The sequence below is a fragment of the Nipponia nippon genome, unplaced genomic scaffold (genome assembly GCF_047370975.1).
Source record: "Nipponia nippon isolate SJK-2023a ecotype South Korea unplaced genomic scaffold, ASM4737097v1 scaffold_12, whole genome shotgun sequence".
In the NCBI taxonomy this organism is placed as follows: domain Eukaryota; kingdom Metazoa; phylum Chordata; class Aves; order Pelecaniformes; family Threskiornithidae; genus Nipponia; species Nipponia nippon.
The window spans coordinates 8512572-8538954 of NW_028262313.1; the positions used below are offsets into that span (position 1 = coordinate 8512572).

At 44.0% G+C, this 26383-nt stretch overlaps 1 protein-coding gene across 2 annotated transcripts in view; it reads left to right on the plus strand.

The window, feature by feature from the left end:
• The window catches only part of RNF128 (ring finger protein 128), a 39608-nt gene that overhangs the window by 11664 nt on the left and 1561 nt on the right, over positions 1–26383 (plus strand). For both annotated transcript variants that reach the window (XM_009472303.2, XM_087748127.1), the window contains exons 2-6: positions 13798–14045; positions 20607–20678; positions 21274–21356; positions 23961–24057; positions 24907–25075. In XM_009472303.2, coding sequence (XP_009470578.1) covers positions 13798–14045; positions 20607–20678; positions 21274–21356; positions 23961–24057; positions 24907–25075 — 669 coding nt within the window. The remainder of the gene's footprint in view (positions 1–13797; positions 14046–20606; positions 20679–21273; positions 21357–23960; positions 24058–24906; positions 25076–26383) is intronic.

Sequence of the window (26383 nt, forward strand, 5' to 3'; positions counted from 1 at the left end):
AGCTGCCTCTGGAGGTTCATCGAATGCAATCTTAATGAGCTGTAGGACTGTCTGTACTCTGCTTTAAGAATTTAAAACATACAACCTGGATGGGCTCTGGCCTTTCTGAGTCAGAGCTTTCTTTATATAATCAAATAATCTGCTGGCAAACGCTATCGAGATCTGGCTGTCGCTGGGCAAGTTCCTCCTGCTGAACTGACAGTAGCATCCCTGCCCGGAGCCCTGTTCACTGTGTGCCTGCCCAATCCTGCTGCTCTCAGAGGAGCTCCTTTGGCGCTGCTGACCTGGGTAGGTCGCTGCTGAACCTGCTCTTGAGGGAAGGTGTATGTGCTCCTGCCCCCTCCTCCATCCTGGCTGCTGGGAGACCTACAGGATCTTAATCTTGCAAGGAGCCACTTCTTGAAATGAGCCATCTGCTCCCTGCAGGGTCTGCTCCGAGAGGAGCTCTCTCCTTCCCCATGCTGTCTCTAAGCTTTCTGCTGAGGGATTTATGTCAGAGTGGCTCTAGCTGTCCTGATTATCCTGCGTGATGGGTTATGGGCTTGCGGGCATGTTGAAACTTGACGGCTGAACTGTAGACAAACAGGACAGGGACTTCTTGGAGAAGACAGCTTCTGTCAAACCGCTTATTTCATCTTCATGATGACTCCTTGCCATGTCCTAGCACAATTACTGGGCTAGCTTGTTGCTGCTGTTGCTTTTATTCCTTGTCCTTGTTTTAGTCCCTCACTTTCTCTCCTGTTCCACCCTCCCTTTTCTTCCTCTCTGCACTTGAGTTATCTTTTTCTGTCGTTGTGGTCATCTGCGAGTCCCTGTTCTCACTTCTTCCTGCAGTGATGCTCTTCCTTCTGCGCAGGGGGCTTTGGTGGCACACTGTGCTTGGGCCGCCCCTGCCCTGTGCCCCTGCTGGGACCCAACGCTCTCCCGTCAAACTTGACAAACGTTGCAGGCTTTCAAAGAAGCACAGCCAAGAGGAAGCAAGCTACAAGTAATCAGACTCATTCGTTTTGCCAAGTGCGGGATATTCCTTTTATAATGCTGATGAGGTGTAGTGCTGTAGACTGAGCTCAAACGTAAGGGGCAAGAGCTGGTCATGTTGTCCTTTGCTGAGCTGTGCTTTGGGATGGGTCTCTTCTTCTGGCCTCCAGTGGTGGCACTGGATGCTCTAACTCTTCTGGAGGCAGTGGTGAAGGTAGCCCTGCTCATTAAAGAACGTTTTTTGTGCAACTGCGGTTCCTGCCGTTGCTGTAACGGCTGTAGCTGTGCTAAAGGCGACTTCACAATCTGCGTTTCCTAACTGGCTTAATTTTTGCTTTAACTGGGCCATCGTATGCCGTCAAGCGAAACCAAATGAGGCCGAGTACTTCCTCCAAGCTGAGGCAGTGGGAAGTAGGAGGAGGTGGCTGTGCTGGGGCGAGAGGGAGCTAAGCCTCAGGGCTTTCTCATCTCCTGAAGCGCCTGGGGTAGCATCTCCTGCCTGCGCTGCAGCGGTGCTGAGGGCTCTCCTCTGCAGCAGGGCATGGGAGCTGCCGTCCGCCTGGCCGAGAAGGAAGGTCCCTGCGGGTGGGCTTTGAAACGTATGGCACAACATGCTTTTCTGTGCAGAACTTTGGTAGCAACAGAACACAAAGTTATGAACAGAAGCTATCTAAAAGTACAGAGTACCTTTTTCTGGGCTGTCAAGCTTGGCTTTTGAAGCAACTTTCTTGTTGAGAGGCTTAAATGTGCCTGTACTTGATGGCAGTGTTTGTCCTGGTCATCCTGCTTCCAGAGACTTCTTTTCTTAGAGTCATCATGTTTAGTCTGGTGAATTCTTTATTGCTTATATCAGTGCTCTGTGTGGAAACTTTTCAGTGTGCCAACTTTTTAAAAAAAAAAAAAACAAAACAAAAACAACCCAGGCAATAAAAACAACAGAATGCAATAAATAGCCAAATCAGATATGATCAAGTCCTGCTTAATCCTCTCTAACACATAGAATGTCAAGGATTTAATGGAGTACAGAGTAATATTTACTTTGTACTTTTATAAGCACAAAACCATATCAATTAGCAAACTTGAGTTTTAATTGTGCTTTATTTTAAGAAGATGGTACCACTCTGTGGCAGGCTGAGCAGAGTTTCAAAGTACAGTTCTGTGTGCTTGTAATTGCACCTCTCTGTAATCTATATTGACCTTCTGAAAAAAACATTTGATTGGAGAAAAACAACAGCCTGTGGGTAAAAAGTGCACAACAAGATTTGGTTTGTTTTAAAGGTGGACCTTGACTTACGATAGAACGAGGCTGTTAGGTGGCTGTGGTGTCAGGGTATGGTGGTAACGACGGGAAGTGCTTTTTGGTGTGAAGTGTTTCCCAGCAGCTGGTGAAGAAGGATTCTTCGCAGGTCAGAAAGCTATTGTGATCGCTTTCTTTGGTTGCTCTCGTGTTGTGTAGCTCTCGCCTTGAGAAGCACATCACCCGATCTGCAGAGGGCTTATTCCGGGGGAACACAGCTAAATAATTCTGGCAAAAACCATCACAGCGTGTCTCAGGCTAACAAGATCTGGTTCAAGTGTAAACCTGCATCAGTGGGTGATAGGGGAAGGAAAGGTTAAATATGTAACACTGCCACTTAACTTGTTCTGCAGGAATTTCACTGAGGTGAAGGCTAATCTCGATATGCTTAGAGGAAATGGTGTATGGCACAAGTGTATAATTCTGCTCTGCTCCAACTTTGTGTGAGCCATGGTCTTTAGAAACAAGCTAAAACTTTGCCATGAGATTAAAAGGCTGATGTGACCTGTAAAACTGTTCCTATTAAAGGCTGAGACCGAATAGTAATCCCATGGCAGGCTGTGCTGACGCTTTGTAAATGTTGTGTAAACCAATAGTGCACCTCTCTTCTGCAATGAGTGAAGACTTGTGCTGAGCACGTTTGAGGTGAGGAATGAGGATGCAAGGTCTAATTAATGATGCTTGCTCTCCTGTGTTCCCTGGCCACGGCCAGGCGAGCCTCTGCAGATTATTTAACCTTTCCTACCAGCAGCTCCTCCTTGAGAAGGAACTTGCATGGATCCACTATGCCTGGATGGTATTTGCAGTCTGTAGTATCTGGAGTTCGTAGCTCTTTGAATCTGAGAACAGCTGTTCGATGTGCATGTGCTGCAGCTTTTGTTGTTATGTGCTCAATTCAGTTCTCTTGGCTGCCTGGTTTAGAGTAAATTAATGTCACAGCCGTAGTGGCATTCAGATAACTGACCGGGGTACGTGGAGTCTGGCTGATGACCCTGATCTCCCACCTGTGGGGTATGGTGGGGCTGCAGTAGTGAGTTGGGGTTGCCCACAGCACAGAGGTCTGTGAGCAAGCGTGAGAGGCACTGAGAAGCAGGACAGACTAATTGGTGCTACTAGCAACTTCTGATCCCTGCCCTTGCTCTTTTTGGTCTAATTTAGGTACCTCTGTGCCATGGAAAACTGCAGAGTAGGCACCAACCCTTAAATAGCCTGGAACAGGTCTGTGAAGTGCCCTTGCTCTTTGGGTTTACTGGGCTGCTGAAATGTGAAAGGAGGAATTAAAATCCTAAGTGACAGCTGTGGTAGCAGAGGCTCCGTTGCGTGGGACACATGGCCCTGAAACAATGGCGGCGCTTGTTTGCCTCCACTCTTGAGTGTGCGAGTGAGCGAAGAGCGGCTGGGCTCAGCACTGTTCCCCACTGTATCGAATGTGACCCGTCGTCTTTCTGCACAGATGCCTTCTGCCTCGTACTGTGCTGACTTACATTATTTTATCATTAGCTTTCTCAAACTTACTTGTTTCCAGTGAGCACTTAGCTGCTACGAGTATGTTGAGAGCAAGGGATATTAGCTGTGAGCTCAATCTCGTTTGGAGAGGGTGAGCGACGTATTTACTGAATCAAAACTGCTAAAAGCTGTTGAGTAAATTCCCTAATGAAAATTCTTCGGTGAACGTTGATCACTTTTTCTCCAGAGGGTTTTAGATGCTGTTTGCTAGATTGAAAGAGGATACTTTACTCTTGCAAGGGCTACTGGCCAAACAGCACGTGAAGAGAGCTGTCCTACAGATCTCATTCATCTCGGTGCCCTTAAGTATACTGTCTTGGCTGCTGTTCTAAAGGATGATTTCATGTTCTAAATATTCTAAGATCTAGGGCCTGGAAGCCTTTACATAAATCTTAAAGGCTTGGAGGGGGGGGAGGAGGAAAAAAAAAGGCTGGTAATTGTTGGATTCATTTGGCAAATAATAACTTTTAATGCTATTTGAACTAAATAGAGTGTGGGTTGGTTTCCACCCCCAGTATCTCCTGGGGACCCATGGAAACTCACGTCATGTAAAACTACATTTGGTATTGATGTGCTCCTTTAGACACCCAGCCTGTTTGGTAAAAGTTTTCCCACGCTTCCTAGTGTGGAAGTCGTCTTTATCCACGGTAACTGGTGGGTGACTGATCTGGAGGCCAGCCTCACCAAAGGGTCTCCCTAGACAAACATGGGCAGTAGTTCCCAAGCAGTGTAGTCACGTTAATAAATGTAGTGTTGGTGAAGAGCGCGTGGTGGTATGTGTCTCCAGGCAAAGACTGCTGTGGGCATGAATTCTCCAAAATAGGCGTTACTTTTGTGCAACACAGCCACTAGTTAGCAGGGGGTTTCTCTTCTTCCCTCTCTTTGGTCCTCACCATGCTGAGGATCTTCTAAGGCTTGCTCTCATCTTTAAATTTCTCTGTAATGCTCCCCCCCCCCCCTTTCTTTTTTATTTTTCTTTTTAAAGCTCTGCCTATTGCTTCCTACTGCTGAGTACTCGTGCCAATTTTTGCAACTTTTTCCAAGTGTCTTGCTGTTGAATGTTTACCTCTGTAGCTTGAAAGACTTGTCTGTTGAGGAGGAAGAGATCAGGCATAGTGCCAGCTGCCAAGTAAAGCAAGCTGAAAGTAGATTTCATTAAGCTTAGGTGATAGCGTGAGCAAGAAGACAGTTCAGTCAAAAAGCTGGGGTCGTAAGGGGCTGTTGCTTTAAATAACTGCAAAGTAGCCTGGAAGTGAGCAATTCTTTTATCTTGGTGCCAGGTAATGTTTGGGGTGGAGAGCAGGCAGAGCAGGAGAAGGGGGAAGGACAAGCCTACCTACAAGTCAGCTTATCCAGGCTTAAATTGGTCCTGGAACTATAAGTTCTGTCAGCCTCCGCCCTTGCAAAGGGGCGAGCTTATCGCAGGGCAATAAAGGCGTGAGGATGAGTTTCCTCTGACAGCGTCTGCAATGGAGGATGAGTGCTGGGATAGGTGCTGCTTGGTCAGATCTGCCTTCCTGACAAGACTTGTGCATGTGGATGAGAGCAATCATTACTTTTTTTGTCAACATTGTACCATTGACGAGAGCAGAGCTAGTGTGCAGGCATCTGGTTTCCTAACACTTCTCCGAGGCCAGGTAGAGAATATGCGTCCATAGCGTGGTGCCGAGGCACAATGGCTTTTGTGTGCAGCGCTGGCCTTTCATCCCAGGAGAATTACATCATGTCGGTAATATTGGCTCAGTCTGTGAACGCTGTTAGCTTATTTTCCCTTCTACTGTAACAGATCAGAGGAAACTCGTACCAGCCGGTTTGATAACCATCAGAAATCCCGTTTCTTACTATTTCAGTACAGTGAGAGAAGCAATATTCAAAATGCTGTGTCTTACATTTTTTTTTTTTTTCTAAACCTGAAAGATAGTATGTTAAGTAGTCTTCCTACATGCCTGAAGAGCCAGGTGTGCTAATCTGGTAGGAAATTGTTGGAGAGTCAACTGACAGTGCCTTTCATGTTAAAGTACAGGAGGTGGCTTGATCTCCTCATGCCTTTTTGCTGATGTTGGGGGTTGGAGGGATGCCAGGGGAATACTACCGGCTCCTTTGACTAAGGCTGAAGGCGCAGCTAGTGCTGATGTTCTGTGCTGCAGGCACCATCTCATGTAGATTAAAGCAAAGATCCAGCCTCCATCTGACCAAGGCCAGGGTTTGTATTTCATCTCCCCAAAGAGTCTTCATATAGTGATTCTGCTGTGGTTAAGGAGAGCCTGTCCTTTCCTTGAGAATTCAAACTCTGCAGTCTGCTTTTTGCTCTTCTTTTTGTATGTGAAGCAATCAAAATCAAAAGTAATTTCTTCCATTCTGCTTTTTCTGAGCACGTGGCTTATGTGGTGGTCAGCTGGGGCTTTCTATAGCTGCAGAAAGGGGGTGTGATGGGTTGTTGCTGTGGTACTTTGAACAGTTCTTGTGTGACCACATTTTCTGAAGATTTCTCTGCAAAATCATGCAAGCTTTTTAAAAATAAAATCCTTCATCCTGTAGTAGTTCTCTGGCAGAAGTTACTCAGCTGTAGCAGAATGCCTGGAGCCTTTAATCTGTTAGTAATTGCATCCTTAATTTCTCAGTCCTCTTAAAGCATTCAGAGAAAACAGTTCATTGGTTGTCTGTTGAATTGCTGTTTAATTCCTTTGTAAAACAAAAATGTGATCCTTTTTAAAAAAAAAAAAAAATTCTTAGTTTATCTGGACTTGCTCTGCCACTGTGATATTAAGCAACTTCCAGTCGGCTAGCCATGGCTAGCCTGTCACAAAACCCCTTCTACACAGGGAAAGACAATGTTTAACTTCCAGATAGAATTACTGTACTGGTTCCTTCCTGTTCCCTTCCAGTGGCTTCTGTGAAACTGTTTCTCTTCAATATTAAAAACCCCAGTTGAATCCTAAGGAAAATTGAGTCTTGGTTGGATATTAGGTTAAAATATGGTTGACATGGATTGCTGATACCGGCAAGACCAAGGACTCTGTGTGTGCATACCCGAGTGAAGCGTTGGGCAAGGCGCAGGGCGAGTTCCCGGGAAGAGGAGGCCGCGGCAGATACATTGGTTGCCCAAGGCACGCTCTGGACAAAGTGAAACAATACCAGCAAAGCTCTGGGCACCTAATTTCACTCTGCTTAAAGAGGATGCAAAACTTTGGACTTTCAGAAAGGGGGGGAAAAATTACGGGATCTGAAACGTTGGAGCTTGTGTGCAGCATGCTAGTTCTTCCCTTGTTCTGAAATAATTTGCCTGCTTATCATGTTTTATACCTTCTTACTTAAAAATGCCTGCAAAACTATTGCCTTCCTCAAATGTTTTCACCAAACCATGTTGTAGCTAGGTCGGCTCCCAAAGGGGGAAGGGGTCCCATCACGCTGTTTTACAGCCTGTTCTTGGTAAATGGTGATAGAGACAGAGGGGTTTGGCTTTGCTATCCGAGAAAATAAAGATCTATAGAATTTTCCCTAGGTTACACTGAGGCCTTTAAACTGAAATGAAGGGGTCTTTCATGACTTAACTGAAGCTGAATTTGCTTGGTTTAAAGCAAGTTCAAACAATGCAAAATGGCTTCGGTGCCTGAACAAGCAGAGAAACCAATTTTAAGTGAGGCTAGAGGAGCTGACTTGGAGCTGGAGTTGTTGAGTTGGCTTCCATGACATGCAAAGCTGTCAAACAGCTGCAAGTTAATTATTCACTGCAAAAAGCTTTGCCAGGGCCTCACAAGAGTCGGAAAAACATACACGGCGTTTGTCAGTGTCACCTCAGAGTTTTGCACAGAGAAAATATTACATATTTCTCTTAGATTGAATTAATGTTCTCTGTGGTGTTAAGTGGGGTATCAAAGTCAGTGGCAGAGGAGGGGAAAGGGTGCAGAGATGGCAAGTTTCCTAACTGAAGTTTTTGCTTAAGTTTTGAAGGCAGATGATGTTTTCTGTTAGGTACTAGTGTATTAGACCTTAAAATGGGCTGCACCAGAAAACAGTGTACAGTTGTAACGCTAGTGTTGTGGTTAGCAGTCTGAGCCAGTTCAGTTTTCTTGGTTATGAAACTCAAGTGGTGAATAAGAAATGTGGTATTGCAATAAAGATCCCTTAAATGTAAATGCTGAAAAAGGTTTCCTTAAAACTGAACTTGTTTTCTGGCAGTTAATTAGCTGGGAAAGTTGAATATGGCCTTCATAACTTGAGGGGGCTTTGCTAACACAGCAGAGATTTAAATTACTGGAGGTGCTCTCTTCCCCTTTCTAGGCTGTGCTTCAGTTTTAGTAAATGCACAATGCAAAAGCTACGTTAAGATTAACACAGGGGCAAGGTTTTCTCTTTTTTCAAACATCTGGAAGAAAAGGCCAAGATCTGAAAGTGCAACAGCAAAGTTTGACTTCAAACTGGTTGGAGCTCTGGGGCTCTGGCTGCCGTGCATGGAGTGGTTTCAACTTGTAGGAGCCTGCACCGGAGCATCCAGGACGCGGGATTTAACCCTGGCAAACACACTGCTATAGCAACACCCTGCTCCCCTCAGGGGAAGGTTTGGTTACCAAAGCTGTCTCAGAAGGGGTGGTTGCTGTGAAAGCAGCGGTGGGTGAAGCTTAGGCAGTGCCCTGTACTTGTTGTGATGTTCTCATGCGGTGAGTGGCTCGACTGCAAGGCTGGAGATGCAGGACGCTAGGGATAAATTTTAATTATGGTTAAGGTAGCATTCAACTTTCATCCCAGGTGAGGAAATCGGCCTGTTATGTTTACACACATAGCTAGCAGCTGTGCTTGGAGGGCCTCTGGGGCCTTCCCATGCTCCTCAGTAGCACAGACTTCAAGTCAAGACCACGAGCGAGCTCAGGGTCACTGTTGCAGTCTCTCTTGTGGGCAGAACTTCCCTGTAAGTTGGCATGCAGCGGCTGTAGTCTCTGGCTTTTAAGTCTTACTTGCTGTATTTATTTCACCTGGAGTGCTAGTGTAGCTCTCTTCTAAAGTTTTATTTTCTCTTTCTGTATTCATAGAAAGGCTTTAACAGTAGTGAGTTTTAGGGGCTGGGCGGAAAGCCTTCAGTCATGTAGCCTCTACTGCAAAACCCAGTGCATTCCTTAATCTCTGAATCTCCTTGGTGCTTTGTGAACTCCAGACCACCTGGAAGCTGTACTATAACTACCTGAAAGGGTGGACATCTTCAACAGGTCCCAACAGAGACGTGAGAAAGGAATGCTCATTACTGGATGTTAATAGTCAATATCTATGGAAAACCAGTTCCCTTTTCATTAAAAAAAAGAAAAAAAATCACTGTAACACCCAGAGAAACCTGCTCATAGTGTTTCTAGAAGTTGTAATTGTACTTGTAATATGCCTGGGAAGGAGGTAGTGCTTCTAAGCTGTTAGGGCTTCTCATTCCTTCACCTGCATGGGGGAGGAAGGAAAAAAAATTAATCATGTCTGAAAATCCCACCTCCTGTGGGAATCGGCTTACAGCTTTGTTCACCCTGAACACGCTGCGACAGCTCTTCCGAGCTGCTTCTGTGGGGAGGGGGTTTATGCTGATAGCTGTGCAAGATATGGAGACTGTGGAGGTATCAATGCTGTGCTCTAATATGGATCTGCAATGCAAGTGTTGCCTTGAGGTATGCCATGGAGTCCCACCATACTTGGCAATGGCACATAGGGGCCTACTCGTCTAGGACTTAGTCATATGTGGTGGCCCAAAGAGCTAAAGTTCTGGTTATCCTGTACATTGTGTATATTTAACCTGAATCAGGTAAGCAATGCTTTGCCGTACCTTGTTTTGAAGCAGGGGATTTGGTTCGCCCCAAGATCTAATACTTGTCTTGCTGTGCTTTAGTGCATGAACAGATTGTGATTTTTAGCTAAAAATTACTACAATTAAGGCATTGATTAGGTTACATTGCAGTCTGCTAAATATTGTGGGGTGACTGTTCTCCAGGACCTATAATTTGCTTCATTCAAAGTAGACTTATCTGTAGCGCACAGAAGAGTAGTACTGGATTACCATAATCCCCTTAATGAATGTGAAAAAGCAGGTGTTTACTGTGCAAAAGTTAATACTCAGTTCTGTGCACCTCTTGCACATTGCATTTCTCTGCTGAATTGCCAAACCTGTAACTTCATGTTTACAGCGAGCAGAAGCGTAATGGCAGAACAAGCAAAGTCTTTGCAGGGCAGAGTTTAATATAGGAATTTATATTGGTATAAATAGATGCAACTCCATTCTGCATCTAAGTAAACCTGATACAGGAAGGTAAAACTTTGATCCCAGTCATGCACTCTCCTTGTGTGCCAAATGTGCTTGTGTCCCAGCTCTTCCTCCACCCCAACAAACCATTTAAGTTCTTGTGCTTCATCTGTGCCAACCCGTATGTGCAAAACAGCATCCTTCAGCCTTTGACCAGCGTGCTGCCTTATGAATTGGGAGGTACCTTCTGCAAAGCTCCACATCTACAGAGGCAGATTGTATTTGTCTAAAGACTTGAATAACTTTCCCTCTCCAGTCTCGCAGGAAATGAGAAAGGAGAGAGGCTGGGAAATGTTTAACCAAACAGGTCTTGCTTCTGTTAAGCAATGAGCCCATTATTAGCTAAACAGGCAGCAGCTTAATCTCACCTTCTAATGTCCCTTAAAGTGTTACAGAAAGCTTTACCTGAATCACAAAAGCTGATGTCTAGGCAAGGAACTTGGGTTTCTGCGAGGCCTCTGCCACGCACAACTAATTGACTTTCCTCTTGCTTTGCTGGAGTCTGGAGGGGGAAAAGCTGACAGTTCAGGGTAGCTGCTGTGCTTGAGGCGCCTCTGCAGATGTCCGCTCGGATAGCTTGTTTCCATTAAGATACCCAAGCACCGTCAGGAGCCTCTGTCCAGGTTGGTGGTGTCCAGGCCACAGTAACCTGTTTCAGTACCTGTCATGATGGGACCCATCTAGCAGCTCAGGAAGCGGTGGGTGGGGGTGATCCTAGCTGGTTTTATTCTAGAAGCACAGCGGTGGTCCTAAACATGGATTGTGGGCTTCTATCTTAGCTTCAGGCTAATAGGGCACCATTGAATCTCCTCTTGGCAGGCGAAGGAGGCCTTGTGTTCTGCCAGGTAAGGGTGATGCCCCCACGATAGGCCCTGTGTGATGGTGCCAGAGCCTTGTTTGGTCCCTGCCCAAAAGGAGATTCTGAAGTGACTAAACTCCTGTGCTACTGATGGCCAGAAATTAGGTGCAGTTTCTGGATTCCCTTCCCCTGTTGTTGGCACAAGGCATTTGGTTAACTTGATGTGGTGTCAGGTTAGCTCACCTGTAACTGCCTTTAGAAATTAATTGCTGGTCCTACGAGTTTGCATTACAAAATATTGAAGATGGATGCCGATGTATGTCAGTGGGGGTTCACTCCAAGGAGGGGAGCAGTGCAGGTGCTGATGGAAATGACCACTCTCCTACGTCTGTCCTTGTTGCTCCAGTATCAAAGCTACCAGCTGACCGCTTGCATGTGTTTGTCTAAAGCAGAGCTGAAATGGTGAGAGGAATCTCTGGCGGGGGGGAAGTGTCAGGCAAAGACTTAAAACTGTCATCTAATGACATCCTGGTAAACTGATTAGCCTGAAACTTAAAATGGAAGACTTTTTTTCTTTAAGGGTAAAACTTGTTCACAACTGATGGCTTAGCTGAAGTGGTTTTGCGGGCTGATGGTGACATTTCATTAACAGGAATCCCTATGCTACATCTTGTATTACGCATAACCACAAGCTATATTTGACTAGTGAGACATGCAGGAGTGAAGGGGAATAAGGCAGAACAAGCTTTTTTGCGTTTTTTTTTTTTTTTGGCAGGCTTTTTATTTTCTTATTGTCGCAGCCTGTTCTTCCACACTTTCTTCCATGCTTATGAAAGTAAGTCTCAGCTTCTGACTTGACTCATGCTTAATTATTTACTTGCTCCTAACACCTGACTCCAGCTCATTTTATAACTGACATATAAGCCCTACTTCATCATAAAGGATGGTAGTTGCAGTCTGGCTGATTTTTTTTTTTAAATTTCTTTTTTTCCCCCTCTTCTCTGTGATGTACTTCTCATTACAAGGAGCTTTCTGAATAAAAGATGAGTTTAGTCACACTGAGGAGAGTTGCTAGACATCATGCTTAGCCATCTTGGATCAAAGGCATTATGTGAACAAGCTGGAAAACTAATAAGCGCTTTCTCAAATGAGAGCCTTTGTGGTTTAACATCAATTCTAGTTTTTTGATAGCTGAAAGTTGGATAAGGTTTCTCTTAATGGAGGAAAAAAAAATTGGTTTCCCCATTAAAAAGGTGTTTCACTGGGAGGTTAGCTAAAAATAGCACTTCTGTAACAGCCTTTATGCCTTCACCATGCAATATCTGTTATGAATAGACTCCTGACCGGCTAGTCTTCGAATCCGCTTTTCTTGTATTTAGTTTAGACAGAGGCCAGTGACAATTTACTCTTCTCCCTTTTTCTCCCCCCACCCCTTTTTTTTTCTCTTAAGAGCCTCTCTGTTATTGAGACTGCCTGAAGTTCCTGCCAATAGCATCAAATGTCCTCAAGCGCTTGCTTGTCACCGAAATGAAAGCAGCTTTGTTCTGGTCTGTACTTGGTGACCAGAGTTGCTTGACATGTCATCCTACCATAGAACCCTTGGTTCCTCTGATGGCTTGTCATGATGTTCAACTGAGTAAATGAAATCTGTTGTTAAAATCTGGATGGAGTTTGCCATCTGCCACCAACTGTTTAAAAGCCAAGCACATCTCAATATTTGCTTGCCTCTGAATTTGCATTAGAAACCCACAACGACATTTATAGCTCACAACCAAATTTCACTCAAACATTTCTCAATTGTTTCTGAAAATAGAGAAGCAAAGGCTGATCCATGGCTTTGATTGCTGTCATGGTTTAACCGCAGCCAGCAGCGAAGCCCCACAGAGCTGCTTACTCGCTCCCCCCCGGTGGGATTGGGGAGAGAATCGGAAGAGTAAAAGTGAGAAGACTCGTGGGTTGAGATAAGACAGTTTATAGGTAAAGCAAAAGCTGTGCACACAAGCAAAGCAAGGAATTCATTCATTCCTTCCCATCGGTAGGCAAGTATTCAGCCATCCCCAGGAAAGCAGGGCTCCATCACACGTAATGGTTACTTGGGAAGACAAACGCCACCATGCTGAATGTCCCCCCCCCCCCCCCTTCCTTCTTCCCTCAGTTTCTATACTGGGCATGACACCATATGGTATGGAATAGCCCTGTGGCCAGTCTGGGCCAGCTGTCCTGGCTGTGCCCCCTCCCAGCTTCTTGTGCACCTGGCAGAGCATGGGAAGCCAAGAAGTCCTTGGCTAGTATAAACACTACTCAGCAACAACTAAAATGTCAGTGTGTTATCAACATTATTCTCATCCTAAATCCAAAACATAGCACTGTACCAGCTACTAAGAAGAAAATTAACTCTATACTAGCTGAAACCAGAACAATTGCTCAGTGTCTGGGAAAGTACTCAACAGTACTGTCAAATTTAGAAAAAGAGATGTTAGAAGTAGCAGGAGAGCAGAGAGGGAGTCAGATCCGTTACAGGAAGGGTCCCTAAGCCACTGGCTGCGTACCTGGCATCCCTGAGCTCTGGGAGATACTGCAATCCCTAGTGACCTCACTCTGTATAGGATTCTTTAACTCCATGTAGTTCAGAGGCATATTAAAATGTAAATCGCCGAAGTGTTGAGCCTAAAATAATGACAACGTGTGCCCTATATGGGAGCGAGGAGTACTGTGGAGAGGAATGAATTCTAAATATGGTTCTCTTCTGCAGCTCATAGGTAATCGGACATACCTTTCAGCTGAACAAGCACGTGGAGATGACACTTATTCCCTCAGCTCACGTTGAATCTGCAAATGCTAGTTAGAAACTTTTCAGTCTGTTCTTTAGCACTTGAGCTGGAATGTCTAAGACAATGACTTTTATACAACGCCTGGGAACTGAGCATGGATTCCTCTTCTCCTTTGCAGGTGCTGAAAGCATCGTTGCAATTATGATTGGCAACCTGAAAGGCACGGAGATCTTGCACCGGATTGAGAGTGGCATGAAAGTGTCTATGGTTATCGAAGTGGGGAAAAAGCACGGTTCTTGGGTGAATCAGTACTCCATCTTCTTCATCTCAGTGTCGTTTTTCATTGTCACAGCAGCAACCATGGGCTACTTTATTTTTTATTCTGCTCGGAGACTCAGGATGTCAAGGGCCCAGTCCAGGAAACAGGTGAGTCTGTGTGTGCCATTGCTTTTTTCTTTTTTCTTTTTTCATACCTCTGAGCCTCCATGCTGTGGATCTTGAGGACAAAATACTGGTTGAGCACCAAACTTGCTGAATTTGTTCATTCCACAGGAAGGAGTGTGATCTTTAAAATGCTAAGAGATGTATCTTTAAACAGCATAAAACTTTCCAAAGAAAGAGCAAAAAGTAAACTATCTGGACAAAGCAACTGATTGTGTTTAGCTAACTTTGTCTCCTACAAATTTTACTCCCTGAACTGCAGTGCAGCCGTAATACTGACGTATTGGAGGCGGTGAGAGAGCTAAACTGCTTTTAGCTGACCCTCACGCTTCCCACATAGCACTGCCTATGTGCTAGCTGTAATGTGAGACACGACTGCAAATGTGTCTGCAAAACGGTGCATGACTTTGGCCGCCTTTCTGTAGACCACAAATTGGGAAACTGCTGCTTGTTGAAAGCTGCTTTCTGACTGACAGCTTTCTGAGAATTGCAGTGACAGCCTCAATTAGGAGTTGAAAAAAAACACTGTTAAATTGTGTTCTTTTTTAAATGCCAGGCAGGGAGTTGCTAATGAGTTAACTTTCCAAGTAACTCTCTTCTGTGCAATAATCTGTTCAGCCGATCGGACTAATACTTACAGCTTTGTCTTCTGTCTGATCAGACCTGCCTTATGCCTGCTACTTCAGGGCTTAAGCAAAAATGTTAAAAGTGAGAATAAAGTCCTGGCATGACATCTGTCAAAGGTGATGGGTAGCATCAGGAACAGGATCTGAGTGGCGCAGGTGTGAGTACGCCTTTACAGTTGTGTTGCAAAGAGACTGTTGGTATTTGCAGTGCTTCTTGCAGGAGCTACCTGAACTCTGAAAGAAGAGTTGTTACACAGTCCTCTCCTACAGATAGCAATACCACAAGCATCTCACTCTAGCTGGGCTCGGAGTATGTGAATTATCCCCGGATCAGTGGTTAGATAGTTAAAGAAGTGATAGACTTATCTGCCATTGCAGAAGACCTGCCCTGCTGAGCTTCTCTGCTGTCCTGGAGATTTCGGGCCCTTTGAGCAAGATCCTTCTGAAATAAGCTGATGAAGCCAGAAGTTGGACACAGTGTTGAAATTCAGGCCCGTTTCAGGCTTCTGTAACATTTTAAAACTGGCTTATTTAAAACGTTAACATGCGGAACCATCATTGTTCTGGGCAGGCAGAGAGACTAGCTAGGGTAAATGGCAGCAATATTCCTGGAGTTGAATGCTGGGTTCTCTCTAGTAATCACAGAACCTAATTCAGTCCAGTTTGTGTTCTGAAATCCTGTTGTCTCAGTGTAATCTTGTGGATGATGGTCAGCTGGCTATATGCTTACTGAGACTAGAGATCTAACAGTGAGCTGAAACTGTATTTGTGCCTTGTCTAAGCTGTGTCTGCCTCAGCTCCTGGGCTAGGCCTCCTCTAAGTGCTTGGTTTAGTCCATTTGCATGTTCCGGTGTTATGCCACGCTGGGAAGTGGCAGGAGAATACAATAAGGGAATAAGGATGCAACAAGGGAATAGTTGAAGGAGCAGTATTGGAAGTTGTCATCTGCCTGCGAGATGTAGCATTGCCACTCTTGGATGTCATATGGAGTTGTCTCTGTGGTACCTTTCATGAGGGATGGCATGGAGCTCTGTAACTTGATGCTGTCCTCTTGCTGACATCTGTGGACAGAGATGCACACTGTCTCCTGCTGATGAATTCTCTCTTTCATTCCTTGCTGTCTACCCTCGTATGAGAACTCTGCTCAATGCTAAACAAACCTGGGCAGGAAAAACTGGGCGCCCTAGAAGCTGGTCTGCAAAAGACACTGTTTATCAAATCACATGAAAATTTTTCCTCCTTTTGAAGGTATTTAACAGAGCAGTTGTGGAAGTCCAGCTTTATTTTGAGCTATCAGGCTTTCAATGAGCTACAAATGTTATTAATGCCTCAGTGGTAGATGGTACTGGGAAAATCCAGTCTGCTTGGCTAGCACCTTCACAAACTATTTCTATCCTGGGCTCTGTGTGCATGAGGAATTTACTGTAGATTGAAAAATAACATTGATGAATGACGTGCCAGTTCCACATGACTTCAGCTGAACTGAAATTAAGGAGCCTTAAAAAGTGCTTTATAAAGTATAAGAATAGAAGAAAGCTTCTCTGCTATCAGGGGGTAAAAATGTTCTGTTTTGTAAAAGTGAAACTCAAGACAATCCAGAATTGTTTTCAATTGTTTATACCATGGCATCTAAAAACTGACCTCACAATGATTAGATAAGCAAAGAATAACAAGAAAGTTCTTGTTAGTGAAGGTGAACTACCAAAAAGGTGATTTTAGTGTTCCCTGTTAGCCAGCTGATTGGATTTTCAGTGTATATCCAAAGTTTGAGACTTTTAACTGCTTTGGCTCCATGAAATGCTGAATATTAGTGAAACAACTTCTCAGTTTGCATGCTACATGGGGAGCTTTCCTGTCATCGTTCAGCCCTTTGGAAACCCTGATTGCCTGGACTTCAGTCTGTTATTTGGTGGAGTAGAGGAGAGTGTTTTGTCTCCTTTGTTGCAGAGATGTCGAAGGGTTATACATTTTTTTGAGGGGTGTCTTTAGGAAACAGTCAAGTGTGTTGACAGTTAAGTATTACAAATTTTCCCTCTTTCAGAAGTGAAATGCTGTTCTGAATGCATCCCTTTACCCTGTGTTACTACTCTTTAAAGTATGCCTGCTTTTTTTGACCTTTATATTGCTATTGTGAGGAATCTTTTAAAGTGTCAGTCTGCCCCTTGAACCAAAACAAGCACTTTTGAATTGCTCTGCCAACTGCTGTGATGAGCTGATTGTGATATGTGATAATGATGCTCTGTAGCTTATCTCTTGTATGTTCAGGTTCCTGAATATTTGGCTTGTTCTTGTGGACTGAGCCACAGCCCCAGGAGAGCTCTTGCGCTGGGCTGAAAAGGGTGATGAAGCTTGAGTTGCACTTGCTTACTAAGGGGTAGAATAGAAAGAGAGGAGACCATTTTCTAGATACTTTGTCTTTGCTGCAAAGGCTTCTTGAAACCCCGAGTCTAGCTACTTATGTGTTTCATTCATGCATGGGACTAGTAGTAATCCCGGCTTGAATTGGATGGCTTCCAGGCATTACCATACTGGCAATATGTTTTTCCTTTTGGCTTGAGAAAAAACTTCAGACTTCAGTGCTTTCTGAAGCAATCTCCTGGTTTATAGACAGTCAGGCTGTTGAGTACCTTTAAACTTTGCCATTTGCCAATACAGTTTCTGTACTTCTTGGTATCACTACTTGCTGCTTCTGGTGAAGGCACTTTTTCTGGATGGTTTGACCACATATAACCCAGGTTTTAAGCATGTTCTCCTCTGCAGACTTTTCTTGAAGGCAGCAGCTGTCTCTTGCTCAGCTTGAGCAGGAATTGCATACAAGTCAGTAATGTAAAACCGTGCAAAGGGTTTCTTTGTAAAGTTGAGTGACTATTGAGAAGAGCCAGTCATGTTGTCTTGCAGTCCAAGTGAAAACACTTATGTTTTAGTTTAGTAGCACATCTGTCCTAACTGTGAATTAAAATAGAGTAGCTTTTTCCTCACGAGCCAGCTAGCTAAACTGTTTACAACCTGCTAGTTCTTACCTGAATGCATATTTTTCTTCTGGGCTTGAAATTCAAGTCCCCACCTCTGCAATCTCTTACTGCATCGTGAGGTCTGTGAGCAAGAAGGTGGAAAAACAAGGCCAATGTGGTAGTTGGTTTGCTACCTTTCTAGTCCATGGAGTACTGGCAAATTTAGTTCTTAAATATATTAACCTTTCTTAATCAGGCAAAATGGCCAGTGATGTTATCTGTGGCCTGGTTTCTAATTTAAGCTCAAGTCTTCACTTCCATTGATTTCATAAAGATTAGATGTTGCAGCTGGGAAATGACCTAATTAGTGGCTTTGGAGGAGGTGAGTTGCTCAACTTTCCACAATTCAAAACTGTTTTCCTGGCAGTTCCTGTGGCGAAGAACTTAGCTTACAGGAGCAGAGCAGGAGTTCCTGACCTCCATAGAGCTTGCCGGCCTGCATTGCCGTGACTGTGCTCGCAGGGTGCCAGGCAGGCACACAGAAAGGGTTGGAGATAAAATTGGCGGCATTGGACTAACGAAGACTGAGGACTAAGCAACAGCAAACCTAATTTTCCTAGTTAGGTACCTCTCTACTTCAACGTGCCGGAGCTTGGAGAGGAGCTGGGACCTGACCTGTTTTGTAATATCTTGATTCTTTTTTTTTTTTTTTTCCCCTGCCTCAGCTTAGTCAGCTATATTTTCTAGACTTGCTGGGTTGGGGCTTTTAGACTTTTAATGTCATTAACATTTAATGTTTGCTTGAAAAACTTGGCTTCACAAAATGCTTTGACATTCCAAGCTCGAGTATCCTGGATGTCCTGGTAGGCTATTCAATAAAAAGCTTCCTCTTGCAACCTTTCTCCATCTGCCCAGAGGGGTGTTCTGCTGTACTTACCAAAATCAATGTTAAAGGTGACTTTGCCATTGGTGCATTTCATGAAGAGCAATTAAACTTGTGCCCAGGCAAAACTGAAAATATTGTTTCAGTAAATTATTAACAACACAGCCAGTTGGGTCCTGTCTAATATGCTTGGCCTGGCGTTAGATGTGTAGATTAGATACTGTATGAGGGAGTACATTCCTAGAAAGTTTAGTTTTCAATTAAGAACAAGTAGCAGTGACAGGTAGTTCTGGCTGCATATGAGAAATACTAATATTGCTGCATTCCTGCTCTGTTGATGTTACCATGTTTGTTACTGAAACTTTTGGGGGCCTCAGTGTTTACTGAGATGAGTATGTGGCTGCTTCTCTGTGGCTTCAGTCTGAAACATTGGCAAGAGGAGCATCATTCTAAAGTTAACCTTAAGTGACACATGGAAATGTATATTGATGTCTTCAGCAGAAGAACTTTACAAGCTCCAAAGAAAACCTGACTAGGTCTTGTTCCTAAAAAATACACCTGAAAACTTGTTTGCATCCTTCACCTTTGGATTGTATGTATCTCTCTCTTGATAGTTGTTAATAGCTATCAACTTTTAAACTCCTAAAAGTGTGCACATTGATGCTATATCTTAGGACCCCAAAACAACGCCGATACACAAATAGGTCATTTTGCACCAAAACTGTTTGACAGGGTGCCAGCGGACCATATAAGTCAACTTGTTTGCATTAACTGCTTCAGCCCAGGGAATCTTATGCAGACTTGAATTACTAATTCTTGCTGTGTGTGTTAGGTGTTAGCAGCCCTCCACCCACTTGTTCCTTCTGTACTTGTGCCACCAGCACCTCACCTTCATCCCAGGAAAGATCCTTATAACTGGACTAAAACGCCTAAGGGGAAGTAATGCTGGAAGGCTAACAGTGCGGGGTTCCTGCACTGAGCAGCTGAGTTGGGAAGAGGATTTTTGGTTAGCTGCAAAACTTGAGTCTGGTCTATCCCCAAGATAAGTGCCGTGTTGGGACGGCACTGCCAGAGCTGCCCAATACGCCTCCGTGTCCTGAGGCAGTAAGTGCACCGGGGAGGGGGAGGACAGTCGTATCCTTCGTGTTGGTGGAACAGCACCAACCTGTGACCTTTAAACAGAGATGTTGGCTCCTCTGCTAATTAAATGCTTTGTAGTGCCAGCTGGACAGCAACAGTTGCCAGGCAAGCTGGGCTTCTGCTGTCAGCTCCTCTCTGCCCTGCTATCCTGACAGCAGCAAGCAAATTATTGCATGAAACCGAATGCTTCCTCCTCTGCTTTCATTAAAGCTGCTTTGTAATCCACCTGGGCTGGTCATTTGATTTGTTTCGCACCTTGTGTCACAGGGAGGGGGAGAAACAGCTCTGAGCTGCTTTTTTTTTTTTTTCCCTCTCCCCTTTGTGCCTGTTACTTTGAATCGATATTGAGATAAAGCTGCATTCTTCCACTTGAGAGGAGCGCTGGGTGCTAGGAGGCTCCTGAGCTGTTTGCGTGCTCCATAAAGCAGTCGTGGCAGAGGACTTGTTCAGGGTGTGTTGGTGGTAGCTGAGGTGATTGGTAAAGAATCTCACCTTTCATCAGGGTGTGAGTTTGTGGCAGGAAGTTGTCGTAAAGCGAGTAGTCAAAATTATTGATCATCGGACTCAATGTTCAGTCTCCTGTACCGAGTCCATTTGAAGGCTTCTGTTTGTTTTGGCTGGGTGTAATCTCATCAAGGTATTATCTTACATCTTCTCAAAGAAGAAACCCTTGAAAATCCTGTGCTTTGTGAAAATATTAGGTAAAACCAAAGCATATGCAAATGCCTTGTTGGTGTGTCATCCAGAGTCAATAGCCACATCAGTATGTCCTGAAACTCTGTTTCATGTTGTCTCTAAATAGCGTGGTCATGCTTACTTGGCTTGTTTTGATAAGATCTAGGTTATAAAACTGGTGCTTGCTTGCAGTAGGCACCTTGGTGAGTATTAGTAACCACCACTTATGAGAAAAATAACTGTGTTTAACCAGGGCTGCTTTCTGTTACAGCGACAACTAAAGGCCAGGGCCAAGAAGGCCATTGAACAGTTACAGCTGCGTACCCTGAAGCAAGGGGACAAGGTATGACTGATCCTGTAATTTCCCGAGCGTTATGGCACACCCTTTGCCCAGGACCCAGAGAGCGGTCCATAGTACTGGAGCAGGAGGCAGAAGTCTCTCAGCCCCTAACTGGCTGTTGCAGAGACAGTTCCTCTTTCAGATCAAGTCCTTTTCTGGGATGCAAGACCTCCCAATTCACACATTCCTATAAATCAGATTTTTATAGCTGCTTGCTTGTAGTCTTGATGAGGTGAGAGGTCCTAATTTGCCGGCGGGGATGCTGAAAGGTAAACTAGTATATCTAATCAGCTTCCCGGGCTATTCTTTTTGTAACTAAAACTGGAGGTAGCAGTTCCTAAACCTCTACAGTAGTGCCTCAAATAATCCAATGATGGTTTGCAGCTGGACTTCTGAACCACGGGATTAAACTTTCAGTGTTTCTGTCAAAGTGTCAGCTTGACTATGAGTAATCCACACCATGTGTTTATGTAAGATTATGTACAGGAGCTGTCTTAGATTACTTTAGCTAGACCCCTTTGTCTGCAGTAAATCTGACTGCAGTTCAAAGGAAGCTTTCAAAGTCTGTTAATGCTGTAAATTCATTTCACTGCTTTAGGAAACTGGTCCTGATGGAGATGCCTGTGTTGTGTGCATTGAGCTGTACAAGCCGAACGAAGTAGTGCGTATTCTGACTTGCAAGTAAGTTGTCTTCCAAACTGCTCCTTAATCCAAACTCTGGAACCATGCCTCTTACTGGTTGTTCCTTCTGCTATGTTAACAAAGCTGATCAAACTTTAATCAAGCTGTTGCACAGCAAGAATTCTTGAATCTCTGTCAAACAGTGTTTTGAACAACAGGAACTGTGTAAATACACACTTGTAGTGTGCCCCGATGGCCTGTGTTCATAACTTCCCCTATGAGTGGATTGACAAGTATAACTTGGCAGAGCACAGTGCCTCTCCAGGGGATGCCAGGGCTTTTTTAAGATTTCTTCCTTTGCTGGTGTATAAGAATGTTGCCTCTAAATTGCAGATAACTGGCAAAACTATGCCCGTTTCTTGTCACTTAGTTTACTGGTTACTAAGAGGATCATGCTCCCGCTAAACTTGTTAAACCTTGCTAACTTCTATAGTTCAGAAGAAAGCATTTCTATTCTTGTGTGCATCATCTGAAATTCAGATCAAAATAGAGCTATAGCAGTTTATTTTTCTAGAATTCTCTACTGTTGTATGTCATTGCTGTGCTTCTGTGGAGGCCTGGTATTGTAGCGCTACGACTTCAATTTGATTGCTCCTAAGGTGAGCAATGAAGCCTTTTCAGGGCTTAAGGAAACTTGTTCTTTGGGATTTCATCCTGTGCCTCCTGAATGGGCCTGCTCTGGCAATGCTTCTCAAATCAGAGGGCTGCAATGTGAACTGCACAGATTTTGTATGGGAAGAGGTTTTGTAACCTCTGAGGAGGGTTACAAAAAAGCACTTGGAAAAACTTTGATGTAGGAAAAATCAAGTTTTGAAGAATGGAAAAACCTGCAACTGCTGTTGTGTGCTGAGCAGTGTTATTTGTCAAACACTATCAAATCTGAACTGGGGTTACCTTTGTGCCAGGTTACAGTTTTGCAAAAGCTTTCTCTGCTCCCAAGCAGCAGGACTTCTAAGCTGTTTTGATATCAAGAAGTCAGCCTGTTAAGGTGTTAACAACAAACTTCCTCGATCTAATGCTTAACAGTTTAGAAAAAAACAAAACTGAATAAGCTTTCAGGCACATGTGTTCACGATTATTCAGTTGTCTTGTCAGGTTTATGCTCATGGGTAGTCCTGTTTAGCAATGAAGTAAGTCCCATGAGTACAGAAGCATTTAGATGGGCTCTAGATACTTTTGGCTGATAGGAGACCTGACTTTTCTCATCGTTTCCCTACTAACCCTGCTAATCGTGATATGAACTTACAAACAAACCATAACATAATGGGTTAAGAGGGGAGTAACTACTTTTGAATGTATTCTTTATACACTAATTTGCAGCATTATGCTTTGCTCTGAGACTGCTTTTACATATGTTTGTGATGTTTCATTCCTCTTTGGCCCAAATGTGGCTCTAAGAGACAGTAGCTTAAGACGACTGCAGTTACTTGATAATCTTCACCAGTGGTGATCTCTGCCAGTATCAACCATATTAAATTCTCTCTCACATGAGTTACAAACTGATATTTACTGCAAGAACGTACTTGATGTTGGTGGTTGACCTCAACACCGAGACTTTACTTGTTGAAAGCATTTAGCTATATCCATGAAAGAAACAAGCAATCGAATGCTTCCGTGAGTCACATCAGTGGTATCTAAACATCTGGGGCCTGTGTGTTTGCAGAAGGCATTGTTGTCCAGATAGTCAGACTGAAGGTATTTATAGTATCAGAGGTACACAAGAGCAGTATTAAGTCAAGTACTTAAAATAGTCATGCATCAAGGAAGTTTCAGGTTGAACTCTAGAAGTTACGTTGGTGCAGCTGGAAAGAGGTGCCGGTTATATGGGCTGAACTGGAGAATCTTGGTATCATACTGGAGCATAGGATACTGAGCACTGGATGTGGTGATCTCTGCACTTGTTTCATAGAGTTCTGATTAATATTGAGCAGTGCCTGTCTGCCTTGCTATTTCTATTCAGGCTGAGGGAACAGGCAGATTACAGGATTTCAAGTCATCCTCCTAAATCTGTGGCCTAATTCAGGCCCATTGTGGAATTGAGTGTCTCCATAGAAGCACACATTTGCATCTGTAATGGTTGAACTACAGTTACTTTCTTGAGTACACAGCCTGCCAAATATCCACTTGGAATACACAGTGACTGCATAGGCAAAGTAAATGTGTGGGAGTATAGTTTATCTTGAGGGCATAACTCTGTGAGATTATTTTTCTATGTAGTTTTAACAGAAGCAAGTGCTATTTAGTCATCTGCATCTGCACGACAGAAGTTAACCTTAAAGCTAAGGCTGAGATGTTAATATTTGTATTAGCTAAATTATCAGCTGGGAATGTATTATACACAGATTTAAAAAAAAAAAGAACCTTAAGACTGATGTAGCAAAGATGATAATGCTACATTCTAGAAAGCATAAACCAGCTACAGGTTGAGAGATGAACTATCCATAACTTTCAACTGAAACTTGTGGCAAAATAAGGCGCCACAAGTTAAAATGACCTTATCTAGAATGAATAAATTCTCTGTGTTTCTTAATGGGCCTTCATAGCTGCCACATAAACAGCTTTCCTGGTGTGAAACCTAACTTGTTGGTTACTTTCTTCCACCAGCCATCTCTTCCACAAGAACTGTATTGACCCCTGGCTTCTGGAACACAGGACATGCCCGATGTGCAAATGTGACATACTCAAAGTTTTGGGTATTGAGGTAAGCCAGTACTCTATCTTCATGGCAGATACCATTATCGGTATTACGCTAGTGTAGTAACCATGTATTGAGCTCTTTCATGCTGCCTCCAGAGCGCAGGTGATAAGCACAGGCGTTGCCATGTTAGTGGTGAGATACTACAGGACTAATTGCTGTGTCCCCTTTAGCGAAGCCTGCAGCTGACCTGGTCTGAGATGGTGTCAGCTAAAGCCTTGGGCAGAATGTCAACCAAAATTGATTGTAATGTGTGACTGAAGAATTGCTCTTAGCTCTTGCGCTTGCAGCTAAGGGTGTTTCTCAAAGCTTTAGGCAGACTTTGACAACTCATACTGTCCCTGAAACCAGCCTCTCTTCAGTTACTAAGTACCGTGAGTCCTTGAAAAGTCAATTGTTAGCATGTATGGCTTTCCTGGAGCCACATGACTTCCTAGGATACATAAGGAATTTCTGATGTGTTCTGCAACTGCTCCTTGTGGCAGGTGCCAGGGGAAGATGCTGTTGCCAATGCCTGACGCTGCCTGGACCAGCTAAAATGTATGCCAGAGTTTGCCTGGGGGAGGGAGATCCGCACTGAGTGGAAGGAAGAACCTGTTTTCCTGGTGCTGGGCAGTAAAAGGGAAGAGCTGGCTGAAGAATGCAGAAGCTGCATCTGAACTTCCTGCTCAATTAGGCAGTAACTGGTTTTCACCTATGATGCTGGAGCTTAGCAGCAGAGCTCTTTTTTCAATTTTAAATCTTTTTTTCTGGCTAAAATGTCACTAGACTCCAGTCCTTGCAGGCATTGGTCTCCTGGAAAGATGCAGCCTCCTACAAAGTTGTAACTTAACCGTTTTCTCTTTTTTCACGAAGGTGGATGTAGAAGAAGGGGCCGAGTCTGTGCAAGCCACAGTATCCAGTGGGACATCAAATGTCTCTACAGTTAATGATGAGGATAATCATAGTGAAACAGCATCATCTGGATACGCTTCTGTACAAGGAGCAGATGAATCTGTTTTGGAGGAACATGCACCATCAGAAAGTGCGTCTGTTGTTTCATCTGTCTTGCTAGATTGCATTGTACTTTGTTGCTTATGCTGTGAATTAGGGGGGGGGGGTTGCCTTAATAACATCTCACAGTGCTTGAATACCTTGTTTTTCAGGATAATCTTAATCTTCCCCTTTGTTTTAGTACTTGGCTCTGACACTTGGTCTTTGTTTTCAAATGAAACGCAACCTAAATGTGAATTAAAAGCTGAAGTCTATGAAAAGAGTAGTTGTGACAATCAGAGGCTCACTACTTAAAGGCAAAAGAGATTTTTCTGAAGGTGTCCCTCATCTTCTTGTCTCTTTGGAGATTTCATTTGGATGAGTGAGTGTTGCTTTGCCGCCAGATCTGTCTGCTTTAAGTAGTTAATTACTTCCAGAAAACTTTTGGGGAGGCAATCCTGCTCTAGCTTAGATGATGCAAAATCAATAGAGTTTCAGATTTTGCCAAGGCTGAGTCATCCTTGAACACTTTCAGAGAATTTTAATTGGAAGAGACTATCAGCTTTTTAAAATACCTTATGTTTTTGAACAAGAGCAAACTAATTGAAAATGTCTTTTTAGTGCTCAACTTTACCAACACATGCTCAGTGTTCCTGTTGATTTTAAAAATGGAAAGGTTTCAGGTAAACAAATGAAAGTAACTATCCCGTGGATTGTGGAATGGCCTTAGGAAGAGGAGTAATGAGGAAGCATTCAGAGGCAAAAGGGATGCTCTGGCTGTGTCCGCTTAGATTTCTTGCGGGAAGCCTAGCTGATAGGAAAGCGTGGGATTTGCTGCCTGCCACCTGTGGGATATGTTGCTCCAGCAAGTGACATGCGTACGGGAGTGCCCCGTTTAGGCACCCCAGTAGAGCAGAGGGCACTTCCTATAAGCTAAACATCAGAAGTTGAAATTGCATCCCTATAAGCAACTGAAGTGATGCTGGATTAATGATATGGCTCAGGCCCTCATGTATTCTCACTTTGAGCGGCAAGGACACACACTAACATCAGCCTGGCAAGGTCAGTCTGTAGGGAGAAGGCCTTTCTCTCTGAATCAGCCTGTGTCCCACGGTTTATCCTGAGCCTAGTCTCTAAAGTTGCTCCTGACGCCTGCCTTCAGCAGCCCTAAAGTTAGATGAGAATTGCCAATCTCCTTATAGTTGGATTTCATAGCCTCACACGGCCTTCTGCCACTTGAGCACACAGCCTAGGCTTGCTCCGCACTAGTGAGAAGTGAACTCCAGAGCCAAGCAGGTACCTCTAGAAAAGACGGTGGTGTCAAGAATGAGCTCACAAAGTAATGAGGGGCAGCAGAAAA